This window comes from Xenopus laevis, chromosome 6L, assembly GCF_017654675.1.
Source record: "Xenopus laevis strain J_2021 chromosome 6L, Xenopus_laevis_v10.1, whole genome shotgun sequence".
Lineage (NCBI taxonomy): Eukaryota > Metazoa > Chordata > Amphibia > Anura > Pipidae > Xenopus > Xenopus laevis.
Window position 1 is genome coordinate 115,333,073 of NC_054381.1, and position 16,654 is coordinate 115,349,726.

Below are 16,654 nucleotides of genomic sequence, written 5' to 3' on the forward strand. Positions count from 1 at the left end.
GGGCAGGGCTACGAACTGGAAGTGATGTTTCTTGAAGGGGACTCTTAGGAACCGATGATGGGGTGGCCATATTGGTACATGCAAGTACGCATCCTTGCTGTTTCGAGAGTGGTGTCGCACATAAAAGCAGAGGCTTCAGCAATAGACTGCACTGTAGATATCAGTTCTGATCTGGGGACTCCCTCTTGAATGTTGTTGATCAGGGATTCAGACCATGTCTGTATGGCCCTTGCTACCCACGTGGAAGCCAGTACAGGTCGTAGAGAGGAACCTGCAGAGGAGTACACAGCCTTCAAGACGCCTGTCGGAAGGGTCCTTAAACGCTGCCACGTCATTGACTGGGAGTGCTGTAGTTTTGGACAGTCTGGATACCGGAGCATCCACTGTTGGGGGCATTTTCCCACCAATTCCCTGGAGAACGGATAGGATTTTGAGAATTTTCGTGTAGCCGGAAATCTTCGTTCTGGTGAATTCCACTCCTCTTGGATAATGCTGAGCAGTTGTTCGTGTGATGGAAAAACTGCAGAGGACTTATGCTGCCTTTTGAACAGCCCTGCTGTCCGAGTTTGCGGGTCTGCTGAAGGAGTGATTTTTATTACCTCAAGGACTCCATTAATGATGTTGTCAATGTATGTTGCACTTCACGGCCCTTGGGTTCGTCATTTTCATCCTCTCCCCCCCGAGGAATTGTCTGATGGTGGAAGTTAACCTTTCGATTGGGATGAAATTGCTCCCGCCGATGAGGCGTCAGAAGGGCTATGGTGAAAAGTATCCACTCTTGAGCCTTCTGTTCACTTGTGCTTACCGCTGGTCTTGTGATCCAGCTTGGCCAAAGTCCCTCCCAAAAATTGTCAGCGATGGAGGGCATCCTGTAGGAAGTGAGGGACTGATGTGGAAGGAGTCCCAAGAGGAACTGCTTCTGTACCCCGTGCCACCCAGAGAGCGCCTGTGGGTCCGTGCTGCTGCTTGTGGAAAGCGCGCGAGTGAAGGAAAATGGTGCCTGGAACGCTTATGCGTTCCACTTCGGCGCGAATCAACAGATGGGCGATTGGTGAGGGGATACGCCCCTAAGCGTCCCTTCCCGAGTGTTCCCTTGTGTCGGGACACCTAGTGGAACAAGGCAGATGCGGCAGCAGGCCGACAGGCACAGGGAGAGGGAGAGCCAATGTGAGTAAATTAAATAAGAGGATTACTCACGCATAGTGCTCAATACTGGCCAAACCGCTGCCATCCAGAATGGGGAGCAGGAAAGTCTGCGTGGTCGTTATAGCCTAAAAGGCCAGAGAAAGACCCCGGTAGAATTTCCCACAAAGGAGGTCCCCCCCACACACACAGGTATTCCTGGTGCTTGGGGGACCCCAGTTCCAGCGTCGTGCTGGTAATAGTTTGTTCAGACTGTTTAAGTCCATCCTTCTAGTAAGCAGGACACTTGAAAACTGATTAGGTCAGTACACAGGGGATTAAGCCAGACCCTCTGGCACTCCCCTTATTTTAATTATTACAAGTGTCATGCCTCCTGGAGGGTGGAGCTTAACCCCATCTGTGCCCTGTGTCCCCCTAAGACGACAGGGAAAAATCACCAGCGGTGATTTTCTGAAGTGGTCCAAAGTTTCCTCATGAGTCAACTTTGGGCAACTTCGGAAAATGAAGCGCCGCGAGTGCCATACTGCTGGCGATTTTTCATTATAGCCGGTGGGAAGTTAGGGGAAGGCAGATCGGGGAGATTGTCGTCCAGAAGAAGAGGCGATTAGTCACCAGGCGACTAAATCTCCCCGTGTGACCTTTAGTGGTGTAGAATGCAAATAGACATGTCACTGCTCTTTTAAAGGAACAGTAATGTCAAAACATAAAAGTGTTTTAAAGTAATGAAAATATAATGCAGTGTTGCCCTGCACTGGTAAAACTGCTGTGTTTGCTTCAGAAACACTACTATAGTTTATATGAATAAGCTGCTGTGTAGCAATGGGGGCAGCCATTCAAAGGAGACAAAGCTCAAGTTAAACAGCAGATAGCAGATAAGCTCTGTCTGTCTAATGGTGTTATCTGTTATCCATTTGTTATCCTGTGCCATATAGCCGTTTTTCTATTTCTGCCATTGCTCCACAGCAGCTTGTTTATATGAACTATAGTAGTGTTTCTGAAGCAAACAGATCAGTTTTACCAGTGCAGGGCAACACTACATGATATTTTCATTACTTTTAAACACATTTTTTGGTGTTACTGTTCCTTTATGAACTGCACTATACTTTTATTTATTGTATCAGAGCATTTGGATATGGATGGCAAGCGAAACAATAAACCTATATAAAATATATCCATAAACATACCCTATTCATCTTCATACATGTACCGAAATCAGCTAGTTTTAAATGTCCAGACTTATCCAGCAGCATATTATCAGGCTTCACATCTCTGCAAAGATGAATATATATAAACATATACCTTTAATTAACAGGTAGCAATAACACAAAGAAAAACATCAGTCACATGCACACAAAGTCTTTGCATACATCTGATTGTAAAACTATAACAACTGGATGCAACAATTAGCTGTAAATGGCAATCGATTGTGGTATATGCATGACATTTTCATCTCTGCCAATACGTTTCTTTTTTTTCAAATGAAGAGAAGGACTTCTTCATGTTGCTTTGTACAGTTTATTTTTTACTTTTCTTCAAGCTGAATTTTAAGCTTTCTGGTGTTTAAGATGACAAAACCGTACTGAGCAAAACACGGGCTTCATATAACAAGGTTGTCATTGTCTATAGGCTTAGCAGCTCAGTAAGCCAAATCAAAACTCTCAAAACTGATACATTAAGCTGCTTAGGGTGACAATGCAGGACACTAAGGGGCAGATTTATCAAGAGTCGAATTGAAAATTCGAAAACAAAATTCCAATTTTTGAGTTTTTTATATGGTCAAAACTGTCAAAATCGACTAGGGAGTAATTCAAATTTGATTCAAGTTTTTAAAAAACAATTGATTTTTGAGATTGATCATACTCTGGCTCTTTAAGAACTCGAATTTGACTATTCGCCACCTAAAACATTCCAAATTGCTGTTTAAGTCAATAGGAGACGTCCAGGGATCAATTTAAAGTTATTTGAAGCCTTCCTGACATTTAAGGTTTTTTTTCAGGGGAAAAACAAATCAAATTTTTAAAATTCGAATCGATTTGAGTTTTCGGGTTAATTACATCCATCAGAGTTGAAAAATTTGTATTTTTTAAATAAAATTGGGCAAATTTCAAATTTATGAGAGTTTAGGGGAATTTAAAAAACTGACAATTCGAAATTCGACCTATGATAAATGTGCCTCAAAAAGTGACATGGGTTTTTGACATATGGTAGGGTTGTCTTCAGGAGTATTCTTAGCACAGTTTGGTAGTGGACAGGGCAATATGCATAGGGGCACAAATGTACAAAATGAGCTTCGTGCTCAATTCGTAATGCTCTAGGTTTTTTTATATTTCCTTTCAGTAAACAAACTAAGTTTGGCAAGACATTCCTCACAGCTTTTCATTGATGTGAATGTATTTTGGATTTCAAATTACATTTGCCTCCAAACATTGCCCCTCCGACTAAAGTAATAACCAAAGCCTTCTTCAGTTCAGTATCACACATGCTTTCTTCTTGCTTCACTACAAACTAGCAAAGAATTTTAACTCACAAGGGAAATCTGTTGTTTTAGGACTCTATTTTTATACATTTGCACTTCCTAAGTCCTAAAAAAGTTGGAGTTTGAGAAAAACAATATATGTTTATGTTCTGAAAAACCAGGGCAAAAGTCCAAGAAATGTCAGATATTGCCTTATAATGGTGGAAAAGCAACTTGTGTATATACAGAAGAATTAAAGGGGACCCTTCACCCAAAACAAAGTCAAAATCCTATTTTATCACATTAGTCAAGCAAAATAAACTTTATTTACACTATATGAATTATTTTAATCTGGTCTCCTTCAGTCTGGGAATTCATAATTATAGCAAGCAGGCAGGAGCCATTTTGTGGACACTGTTATTAAAGCAAGCCTTGCATCATCTCAAAATCTAGTTTGTGCACCAGAATGGGAGACCCGATGTCCATCCCTATACACTGGTTACACAATTAAATGGTGAAGAGAACTAAGGGAATGTGGGGAGAGCGGTGACATCTAGTAAGTGCTGAATGGAAAGTGAAAGTAATTGTCTGTCCCGCCTCTATGCCTATGCATAGTGGAGGGACAGACAACATTTGATTGACAGCTGAGATTTTGAAATGCGTTTAAAACAGCTATGAATACTTTAATAAACAATAGAAATTTGATCTCATGTTTAATTTGAAAAGGACTTTTATTATACAGCTTTTTGTGTCTGGGTGACAGGTCCACTTTAAGTCAAAAGCAACTGGGTGTTTAGTTTTTCTTAAAGTCCTGTTTTTGAGGATCAGTCTTACCTGTGAATGAAGCCCATTGAGTGAATGGCATCTAAGGATAAAACTACTTCGGCCGTATAAAACCGGGCCCATTTTTCAGGGACATCATAATTACTCATTAAATTTACAAGATCTCCCCCTGGCATGTATTCCATAACCATATAAAGATAACGATCATCTTGAAAAGCGTAGAATAACTGCATGGAACAGAAAGCAAAAATGGTAAAATGCATTTTTATCCTGGATATGTGAGGTTATAACAGTTGAATATAAGAGAAAGGCTAATAAGCTAATTCTTATCATCACTTTTATATATTATATCTATATAGGTCATTTGCATGTGCGATGTACATCCATTTTATATGCATGTGGAAAACTGTAGGATCACCGAACAGCAGTAAATTGTAAAACACATTTAGGCATAGGTGACTGTATATGTTACCTGCCATTCCATATAATCAGATTTTAATTAAGATTTAAGACTTGCAGACTTCTTTCAGAAAACAGTATTTAATATCAGTCTTTTGGACTCATTTTCATGAAATGTAGCAGCAATATTAAGATTGTATAAATATATGAGTGGAAATGCTACCTTTATAATGTTATATTCTAGCCTGAATGACTAAGTTATTTTACTTAATATCTGCTTGCTTGGATAAAATGACATCATTATAAGTAGATGTAGGCCATTTTGGATCATATTAGAGATGTGCAGACCAGTCAGATTTAAGCAGTTCTTGTTGGATTTTAAACTTGACAAATCTTTGGCCAGATATTCTTAGTAGGTCATTAGTTTGTCCCAAATAAAACCCAATAACCTACTGACTTGGTCTGGAAATGGAAGGGCTGATTAGGCAGCTAATATTGGCCCTTGTATAGCCCGTTTTTATCTGGGGAGACGCGGTTTAAAGATGCTAATTTAGAGTAATAAAACATGTCCACTGCTAAAGAAGGATCCTGTCCCATGACATAGTCATATACTGTGTGTTATGTCAAATGCAGCTTCTTTACATTAAGGCTTTCTGATGTTAACAATGCCTTGTATTTCAGAAACAGTGATTAATTCATACATCACCAAACTGTAATGTATATATACTTATACATCAAAAAGTAAGTGCATTTTATGGCTCTGTACAGAACTATAGAATAATACCCCTTTTAAGTATAAAATAGGATATACTGCCAAGCAATAAGTTTCATTGTAGTCCTATAAATAGGTACAAACTTAAGTGTGTAAAAAAACAAAGGTTGCTTTTACTGCATTACTGGGCCTATCCATTTATTCAAGCAAATCCTTTCTTAATTCCTATCATTTAATTTCTTCCTAAGTGAAGAGTCAGCATTTGCCAATCAAAACACATTTTCAACAGCTTTGCTAGCTTCTCCTTTCCTAAGTATGATCTCTTCAAACCCATACTTTGCAGTACTGAATTCCATTAATTATTTCAAATCCTCCAATACCCGTGTCATCAATTACCCACAGTATATTAGCTCAGAAACTCCACCCAGCTACTGAAAAAGTCAGGTATCTGTAACTCAGCAAAGCAATGGGGTGCAAACTGCTGTGATTTTTATGAAACAATAATACAAAACCTATAGACAGTTACAGTTTTTTTTTTGTTTTTTTTTTTGTTTGTTTTTTAATAACCCCTTCAAAAGAAAATCTTTTTCTATGCCACAACCATATATTACACAATCTGTCCCATTGAAAGGGGTTAAATGTGCGTTTTTGCCAACTAGTTACTATTCTAGTTACTGATCTAGTAAGACAACATTACAACTGTTTGAGGTAACGCTGGTACATACTGTATTTATTGTAACACTTCAAAAACACCCCTTTGGAACTTAAAGGAAAACTAAACCCTAAAAATTAATATGGCTAAAAATGCCATATTTTACATACTGAAGTTATTGTACAAGCTTAAGTTTCAGCATCTCAATAGCAGAAATGATCCAGGACTTCAAACTTGTCACAGGGGGTCACAATCTTGGAAAGTGTCTGCGACACTCACATGCTCAGTGGGCTCTGAGCAGCAGTTGAGTAGCTAAGCTTAGGGGTCATTGCAAATTTACAAGCTATGGTTGCCTTGGGCTGGTACAGAAGCCCAAAACATAATGTTCAACATTTCTAACCTACTTAGGCTTTTGTTCTTCTTTAACTTAAATGGAAATGTGTATATTATTTCACAGATGTTGGCATTTCTCTACCCCTGCGAAACCTGGTTGAGGCAAATTGTGCATTAGAATGTATAAACTTGGTGCAGGATGGGAGTAGAAAATGGGGGGATTGTATCTCCTATATGATTCACATTTTCCAAACCATGTTATTATTTGATTCAGCTGCAATAATACATTCCTTATATAGAATGTGAATTGTAAATATGATGCGATATTTAAATTCTCACAATATTCTCTGAGCACAACAAATTACTATATTATATGGGTTTAGCTTATGGCTTCACAACTGTTTTGGTTTTTGGCTCAGAGACCAGTGTCATTGTACCTAGGTATTTTTATCGAAAGGAATGATTTTTATGCAGAACAAAAATTACTCATATGGATTACAACTTTATCTTACTCAGTTATGATGTCAGATAGCTTTTAATCCTTGTCCTTTGTGGTGGTGTTGATTTTTTTCCTTAATTGAATTGTTATACATGCAGTAGTGATCTTGATAATGTTGGGGTAATGTCTCCCTCACTTCTCTGTGAGGGTATTTTCTCTTCTATTAATATGTGATCACAGTCACAATAATATATACATTTTTAGAGGCAAGAAAAAGCTAAATAAAATAAAAGCACTCTCTGTGGTTTATGACTTGAAAAGATGATCACTGCACATAGCAAATACTGGTGGTTATCATACCTGCACGACCCATGGGCTATTGGAAAAGGCCATGATGTCCCGTTCTTCCCAAAAAAATGCAGAGTCTGATCGCTTTATCATTTCCAGCTTACTCAAAAGCTTCATTGCATAGACCTTCCGTGATGATTTATGTCTTACCTTGTAAAAGAAGAAAATGTGTTTAAATATATAATTTGGCTAAACTTCATTATCATGTGTGTATACAATGCTGAGGTTGCCACGTTCCTGTTCATTTAAAGTAGTCTACCCTGTGCTGTTATTTTAGTAGATATCAGCCTTTGCACTCAATGCAGTCAACGGCTACATAGCTTCTGAAAGAAGTGCAAAGATTAGAAAGGCTGGAGGAACATGTTAAATATGATTTTCAGCTACTGGATCTTCACACTGACCTTACAACTCGATTTCAGGGTTACACACTCGGCAGTGCAGTAGATAGTCAAGACTGCTGCTGGGTGGGCAAGGGCAGAGATTTTTTTATTAAACTAAAAACGGTGGAGGACCTCTGGGGGCCAGACCCAAAATTGGCCACATTTTAAAAGAGCTCCCAAGTCAGGATCCAAATCAGGTACCACCAGCGCTTTAAACCCACAGAAACACAGCTGGAAAAAGACCGTCCTGGCAAAGGGAGAGTTTGGGGAAAAGATATTGACCACCATCTGACTCATCTCTCCCCCGCAACCCCGGAAAACAGCACACATACCCCGTGGACCCAAACCAGATCACATGAAAATACCCACACAACAAAAGTAATGGTTTGCGATTGGGGCTCCACCCTACCACAAAACCTAGGGAAGCTAAAAGGCACGATCAGGTTACGGGAGGGTGGGGGAAATAGGGGACATGTGGGTATTTAGGGGCAGGCCTAAATACCCACACGGTGTGTAAGACAGCAAACGGCCACGCAGAGATATATAAACATACCTGGAAAACCAAAATAACCCAGTGGACACAGATACACCACAAACCTAAACTCTGCACAGAGTCACCCCCCCCCCCCCCCCGTCCTAAAGGAACAGTTCAGTGTAAAAATAAAAACTGGGTAAAGAGATAGGCTGTGCAAAAAAAAAAAATATTTCTAATTTAGTTAGTTATATATAATAATATATAAAGGCTGGAGTGAGCAGATGTCTAACATAACAGAACACAACTGCTTTTCAGCTTTCTAAGTTACTTAGAAACTGACTTGAAGGGGGACACATGGGACATAAATGTTCAGTGAGTTTGCAATTGATCCTTAGCATTCAGCTCAGATTCAAAAGCAGCAATTATGGCCCATGTGGGCGCCCTTAAGTCAATGATTGGTTACTGCCTGGTAACCAATAAGTGGACACCAAGAGATCTGCAAAGCAGGAAGTAATTCTGTTCTGTTATATTAGACATCCAGTCACTCCAGCCTTTATACATTACATTTTTGTCTTCCTAACTATATTAGAAGCATTTTTTATTTTGCACAGCCTATCAATTTATCTAGTTTTTATTTTTACACTGAACAAAACCTTTAAAGGACGGCTTACATTAAACATCACTCGGCCAAAAGGAAACACATCTGTGCCACAAAGCTGGAAACACCCTGTAAGCCAACAAACCTGTACATGCTCACAGTGCTGTGTCACAAGAAAGATATAAAACCAAGAATGCCATACCTGCTGCAAAGAGACAACTTGATTTATTCTTCACTATGTAACTGTACAGAGTAAATATTTCTACTTTGCCCGGACAAAGGGAGACAAACCATAGCTTAAACTTAAACAAAAATGACCTGTTAAATTGGGTAAGGGAAAACTACAAGTCACAAACCCGAAAAACATCAAAAAACGACCATTTTGGGTTTTATCGCTACTAGGTATGGAAAAATACTTAGGTCAACACAATGTCACAAACAAAAGAAAAAATCCAAGACAGTGATATAGGACTCTGATCCAATGGAATCAGAAAATGAAACCAACAATCCATCAGCCTCACAACTAATTCAAGCACAGAACCTAATACAGCTGCTAGGTCCCCATCATAAAATAATCCATGACAGAAATACTCCAACAAGTCACCAACCAAACACAAAGAATGACAGAACTGAACAAAGAATTTTTGGAAGGCGAACTGGACAAAGCACAGTAAACATTAGACACACAACAAAGAGAAACATAAAAACAAAAAAACTAAAGGCATTGGGCCATGCTTTAAAACACACGCTGAAGCTTTTAAATGCCATTTAATTTACAATCAATAGCAATACCATACTTTCTATTATCCAAAGTGCCTGCAGTACTTGTGTGAATTAAAGGTCCCATTTATCAATGTACACAAAATATTTGCAAGTGTGGGATTTATTTTCCTAAAGAAAAAAAAAAAGGCACAAAATATCAGAAAGCTAGTTTTAAATTACTTATTATTATTACAATTGTAACCAGTGTTATCCATTTCTGTTCTCTACTCCTGAATCTTAAAACAAAGTAGCGGATGTCAATCATGTTACACATCATTTAATAGCTACATTGCTTTGAAAGTCACAACCAGAAGTACAAAGCCAGACAGACACTTATTTCCAAATATAACCACTTACAAATAATCATGGTATTATTCATTATCCGCCTTTAAAGGAGAATTCACCCCTAACGTTAAAAAAAACTCTACCCCCCTACCCTACATAGACCTCCCTCCAGCCTAAGTGTTACCCCGGGCAAATTCCCACAACGTTTTACTTACCGCTCGATGCAGATTCAGGCATCAGAGTTCACGGGCGCCATCTTCTTCTCTCTGGAAATCTTCGGAATGAGACCGGAGCAATTTTCTGTTTCACGACAACTGTGCATGCACGAAACTCACAAAAACTGCCAAAGCGCCGGTCTCATTCTGATGATTACCGAAACAACTGAAGATGGCGCCTGTGAACTCCGATGCCTGAATCTGCACCGAAGGGAAAGTTAAACATATGGGGCATTTGCCCGGGGTAACACTAAGGCTGGAGGGAGGGGGTCTATGTAGGGTAGGGGGTAGGTAATTTTTAACGTTAGGGTTGAATTCTTCTTTAAGAAAGATGTCATCCTATATGCAGGAGTCGGAATCAGTTAGTATGAATAGCATACATTGTGTAGGCAAAAGGAGCACACACCAATCACCTAAACACTGAGAAATGCACACAAAAAAGACTTTTCCTCCAAATACACTGGATCACAATCCCTGCACCTCCAATAGTATTTCTAGGCGTTCTGACACTTGCGGGAGAAGCAACTACAGACAAAATGCTGAGAGGGGAAGAGAGATTAATTTGATTATTTCAGAAACAGCACAATCATGTTAATTATATTTAGAAAGTTTCTTTTTTCACATGAAATTAAACATGTTATTTTTTCTTAGAATGACACTTTTTTTTTTTTTTTTCCTAATTATGTAAAAAAATTGTTTTGGGTAGAGATTCCCGTGAAGAGAAATACAAGTAAGCAACATGCATTTCCAGCTGCTGCACAATTATGTATTTAATCTCTGTCAAGGGAATGTTACTAAAGTTTTTACATTAAAAAAATGAAAATGGAATCTACCTGTAGATGTCAACAAACAGGATTAATGTTTTCTTTAGAGCAAGTAATGTTTATCTAGGAAGCAAAATGTCTCATCTTAAAATTAACTTCAGCAAGATGAAGACAATGGCATCTGGCAAACCAAGTTAAATGGACACCGACTGGTTAAATCATTAACATAACATCCTCAGGAGCAAATTTCTTGGGAATGGCACTTCTTATACAGTAATAAACTGAAATACGAACATTGGTGATAAATATCTCCTATGATTTCTGGAGATGTTACCCATAGCAACCAAGATCTTTGCTTTTGTTTTCTAACTTGTAGGTGACTGCTTAAATCTAACTGCTAATAGGTTGCCATGGGCAACATCTCCAGAGATATTTATCATCAATTTTAGTAAACATGCTGGCTAGTCTCTAAGGGAAACTACCTTCTGGTCACTGATTTTAAAGATCTGAGCTGAATATACAGCAAAAGTCACAATGAAGGTGACATTGGGGCAGCAATGATGCTCACACTGATGTGGCTCAGACTAGGACCCAACCTATGGGCTTTGTACTTTCATCAAGGCTTTGAGTGGATTGCATCCAGGTGCTCCTACAGTTCAGGTGCAAATGAAACCAGCTATGTGGGTGTTTTTGTGAGGGGTTGTAAGCCCACTAGGGACAGAACTGGTGTAAATTATTAAACTTTAAATTTACATTCCTCCCTTCCTCAAATATTTTGTCTAACTGGAAGCTTGTTCGCAAGTTATGGTGAATTTTTAATGGGTGCTTCACCTTTATGCAAATGTTTAGTATGTTACAGAATGGCTAATTCTAAGCAACTTTTCAAATGACCTTGATTTCTTTCTTTTTTTTTTTTATAGTTTTATTTGCCAACTTTTTCTGGCAGTTTTCAGCTTTCAAATGGGGACCACGGACACCATCTAAAAACAAATGCTCTGTAAGGCTACAAATGTATAGTTATTGCTACTTTGTATTACTCATCTTTCTATTCAAGGCCTCTACTATTCATATTCTCTTATTCATATAAATGCATAGTTGCTAGGGTAATTAGTACCCTAGCCAATGGATTGCTAAAATAACACAATGGATGAATAAAAAACTAAATAACTCAAAAATCACTAATAATGAAAGATGAAAACCAATTGCAAATTGTCTCAGAATATCATTCTCTACATTATACTATAAGTTAATGTAAAGGTGAACAACCCCTTTAATTGCTCCATAGATTTGAATAATCAGGCACGTAAGCAAGTAAAAAGAAATGGCATTTTATAGGTTATGGGCCAGCAGCTATGCATTACAGCATGACTTGCTACTCTTTCACTTTTTACTTGGCCATACACATAAAATTTGGTATGTGGATGGTGGCCCGGTAATCAAAGACGGATATCCATGTATTATGGATATCGATCCGTTCATCAGTCAGGCATGTTTGAAAAATCTATATCTATCTATATCTTACAGAGTATTGCAGTTACTCTTCATTTCCTCATGTCCTAATCAGTTGGACTGCCTTTCTTGACAAGTGGAACAATAGAAAAATAGAAATATCATTATTGGTCACCCTTAAGCCTGATGTTTAATACCATGAGGTGTCTGACCGTGTATGTTCATCTTTAGTCTTATGTATGCTCCTTAGGCGGGTCAATGCTCCTTATCAACTACCAGATGGCTCCTATTGTATCTATGATACCATTTAAAAGTAGGGATGCACCGAATCCACTATATTGGATTCGGCCTAACCCCCGAATCCTTCACAAAAGATTTGGCCGAATACCGAACCCGAATCCTAATTTGCATATGCAAATTAGGGGTGGGAAGGGGAAAACATTTTTTACTTTCTAGTTTTGTGACAAAAAGTCATGTGATTTTACTCCCCGCCCCTATTTTGCATTTGCAAATTAGGATTTGGTTCGGCCGGGCAGAAGGATTCGGCCGTATCCTGCTGAAAAAGGCCGAATCCCGAACCGAATCCTGGATTTGGTGCATCCCTATTTAAAAGTGTTGATACTTGATATCTGATGGCATTTTAAGTTTGAATTTAGTAAATGGAAAAAATCAGAGTAACTAAAATGTATGCATTGTTCAGTTTAACTATATACAATGTTATTTTTGTTTTTTCTAAACAAAAGGTTAGGATGTCAGAGGAAATTAAAACTCATACTATTACAGTCTGAGTAACAACTTGTTACATGTTTATTACCTTAGTCTGCTAAATGTCAGTAATCAATATCATTACAGCAATTTTACCAAAGAACATTGAAAAACTTACCAACTGAACTTCACCAAATGCTCCTCTGCCAATCACCTTTACCACTTCATAATCATCAGCTTTCATACGTAAATCTCGAATTTTACTTATGGTGTCTTTATCTAGACAAAAGCAAAAGAATTGAGGCTGCAGCAAAACATGTTGAGGTGTAACATTATTACAACATTTAAGTTACAAAAGCATATTCAATCCTAGAGCAGATGCAGAACTGGCAATATATTCTACGTATTATTATATTTGGAAGCAAGCTTTTAATTTAAAACATGCAATGGGAATCACAGTCATTATTTATATAAACCTGTCACTCTATAAACTAGAGTGATTTACAAATTCCCATTGGGCAGATTCTTCAGCTCCAAATTTGGTCATGGATGAAAAAATGCTATTTTAATCCATTGGGGTCAACATTGGCATGAGATTGCATGGAAACATTTCAAAATGCTAGTATTGCAGAAACAGACAACAGTTCTAAAACAGAAAAGACAGACCAAACTGAATGTGAATATCAGTAATTATATCCAATTCTTTTCTTTGTGAAATATGCAGCTAATCTGAATTGTAGATGTTTAATTGATGATTCAATCTCACTCATAAATACAGTACTTTCTTGAACTCCTTTAAAATGAACTGTTATAAACCTGAACATTCTTCAGATTTAGATAAAGAATAAACAACAATGGGGAAAAACTCAAAAATAGATAACTGGACAATGATCAGCAGATAGCATTGAACCAGTGTTGAAGGTTATTCTTATATGCCGGGGGTTCGCAACCTTTTTTTATTCATGAGTAAAAAATGTAACAAGAGTTTGGGAGCAGCACAAGCATGAAAAGAGTTCCTGGGTATGCCAAATAAGTACTGTGATTAGCCATTTAGTAAGGTGGACTGGCAGTTTATAGGAGGCTCTACTTGGCAGTGGACATGCCCCCAAACCAGAATTTCAAAGAAGCACCTGCTTTTTGTGGGGGGTCATTATATGAGAACACTGCATTCACTCCTTCAAGGGGCTCACAGCAACCAGGCCCTGTAAAATCTTTAATATTTTGGTAAAATCACTGTATGATATTACATAGACAACAGGAAAGGCGGCCCTGATTTATCAATGAGCACAGGGTAGGTAGCCTTGTCCCTTTTTTTAAGGTGTGTGGGTGTGTCGCACCTTATAAAATCATACACCCCAGTGTTTTTTCCCCTTAAAGGACAAGGAAAGTTAAACTAAAGAAGTAGCTAGAAATGTTGTACATTATGTTTTGAGCTTCTGTACCAGTCCAAGGCAACTACAGTCCTTTAGCAGTAAAGATTTGCGTCTCCACAAATGCCCCAGTAGCTCCCCATCTTATTTTCTGCTGAATGACGGCACATGCTCTGTGATGTTGTTAGTTACTGAGTTTATGGACCAACTCAAAATATACAGTACACATAGAATATTAATGTCACAATATAAGGCTGATTAGTAATTAATACAGATAATTACTACATGGCAGCACAGAAACCAGTGCAACTAGCATTTGCATGTAATAATCAGTCAATAGTCTTGTAGCATCAGCTTATATTACAATCCAACCTCGTTTTCTGCTTGATAATGTGCGATGACCCCCTAAACTTAGCTTCTCAATAGCTGCTCAGAGCCCACTGAGCATGTGAGTGTCGCAGACATTTTCCAAGATGGTGACCCCCTGTGACAAGTTTAAAGTCCTGAATGATTGCTGCTATTGACAAGCTGGAACTTTAGGCTGGTGCAATAAGTTCATAAAAGTATATAAAATATGGCATTTTTAACCATTCATTTTTAGGGTTTAGTTCTCCTTTAAGTAAATTAAGGTAGAGTTCTAAACCACTACATAAGCTCAACAAAGGTTCACTCCAAGTAGAACTAAAGCCTTAAACGAATAGATCTACGTATGCATTATTAAATGTACTCAATTTTTGCAGCAACAATGAACCACACCTACAATGCTTTCTATAGCATATACCGATCTACAGTATTTATTATGCTCAGTGTGCTCTGGGCTACTATTGAGAAACCAAAGAATCATGAAAAATAATAAAAACAGCAGAAAATGATCACACCAAATTCATAAAGGTCACATTCGTATTCTGTATACTTACGAGATAGATATATAAACACACATACACATACTCTCTGGCAAGTTAAAAACAAAAAAAACAAATGATTTTGAAACAAATTTGTGGCAGTTGCTCATTTGAACAGATCCACAGTAGCTTATGAAGTTATAATAAGAGGTACCAATTAATACATTTTATTTAACTAAGCCTGTTTTTTATTTGAACCACTATGTATTTAATTACTCACTAGACACCACACCTTAAGCAACCTGCATCTTTAACTATACACATCACATAAACACATCCACATAAAAATACACCCGCACACAGTCCATGTAGGCCATGTTTGGATAAATATGCCTGGGTGCAGTCTAATTCGTAGATTAAATAATTGTGGCAACAGGACACTGCTTCACACGGGGCTTATGATGAATCATAGCCAAATATATTTGTAGTAAAAGTGTGCATACATGATTGTCCAATGTGCACTACTGTTGCTAGTGATGTTTTAAAAATGTTACTGGAATTAAAGATGACAAGTAGAAGGAAGGACAGTATTTTTAGTTAGAAAGAGTTGGTCAGTAGGTCTGTGACGGTTCTCATTCATTAAGGTCATGGTATGCTTATAGTAATAAATCAACTGGACTTGATGTGTGAATGTATATATATGTATATAATACACAAATATCTTGTATATCTTGTAAATTATATCCTTATAAATGGTGACTAGTCATGTCATCGGTTATAAACGTGAGTAGGGATGTCATTTTTGTCACATGACTCACTAAAACTTGTATATTATAATAAATAAAGTACCCGTTGCAAAATATGAGGATATTAGAAGTCAACCCGGCCTCGTGCTTTTATATGGTCACGGAACTCCTTGTGACTTATAATATCCTTATATTTTACAATAGGGGGTACTTTATGCACTATATCATTTACAAGAGGGGGAACTATTCTATATATATATATATATATATATATATATATATATATATATATATATATATATATATATATATATATATATATATATATATATATCCACACACACCTCCCCCCCCCCTCTTTAAGACGTTTTGCTAATCAACTGCCTTTCTGACTCCAGAATGACTTATTGAAAGTTCTTTCTGGAGTTATATATCCTGGGATCTTGCTCAGCATAATGTATTTAGTATAACCAACATGGGGTCAGAGATTATGGAGGTGTTGAAATTGTGCTTTCAATGAGCCACTTACCCATCATAAAGCTACACTTCTTATATGTACATTTGCCATTCGATAGATCCATATTGGAGTTGAGTGGCCCACCTGAGTCCAGCCCCCCCAACAACAACCAGTGTGCCGCCCCCCAGCATTTCACAGCAAACATAGTGTCAAGCATTTCATGACAGACACAGTGTAGCCCTCCACTGTTTCCCAACAGGCACATCCTGTTTCTACACTTGCAGCACAGAGATCCTAGTAGAAACTTCCAGCAGATGAAAGAAGCTGCGATCCATATAGTTA

General features: G+C 37.9%; 1 protein-coding gene across 1 annotated transcript in view; it reads right to left on the bottom strand.

Moving 5' to 3' along the window:
* Nucleotides 1-16,654, bottom strand: part of rock1.L (Rho-associated, coiled-coil containing protein kinase 1 L homeolog) — a 90,890-nt gene that overhangs the window by 43,527 nt on the left and 30,709 nt on the right. Inside the window, exons 3-6 of the mRNA XM_018267930.2 lie at nucleotides 13,076-13,176; nucleotides 7,277-7,414; nucleotides 4,433-4,608; nucleotides 2,328-2,412 (exon numbers count right to left, since the gene is read on the bottom strand). Coding sequence (XP_018123419.1) covers nucleotides 2,328-2,412; nucleotides 4,433-4,608; nucleotides 7,277-7,414; nucleotides 13,076-13,176 — 500 coding nt within the window. The remainder of the gene's footprint in view (nucleotides 1-2,327; nucleotides 2,413-4,432; nucleotides 4,609-7,276; nucleotides 7,415-13,075; nucleotides 13,177-16,654) is intronic.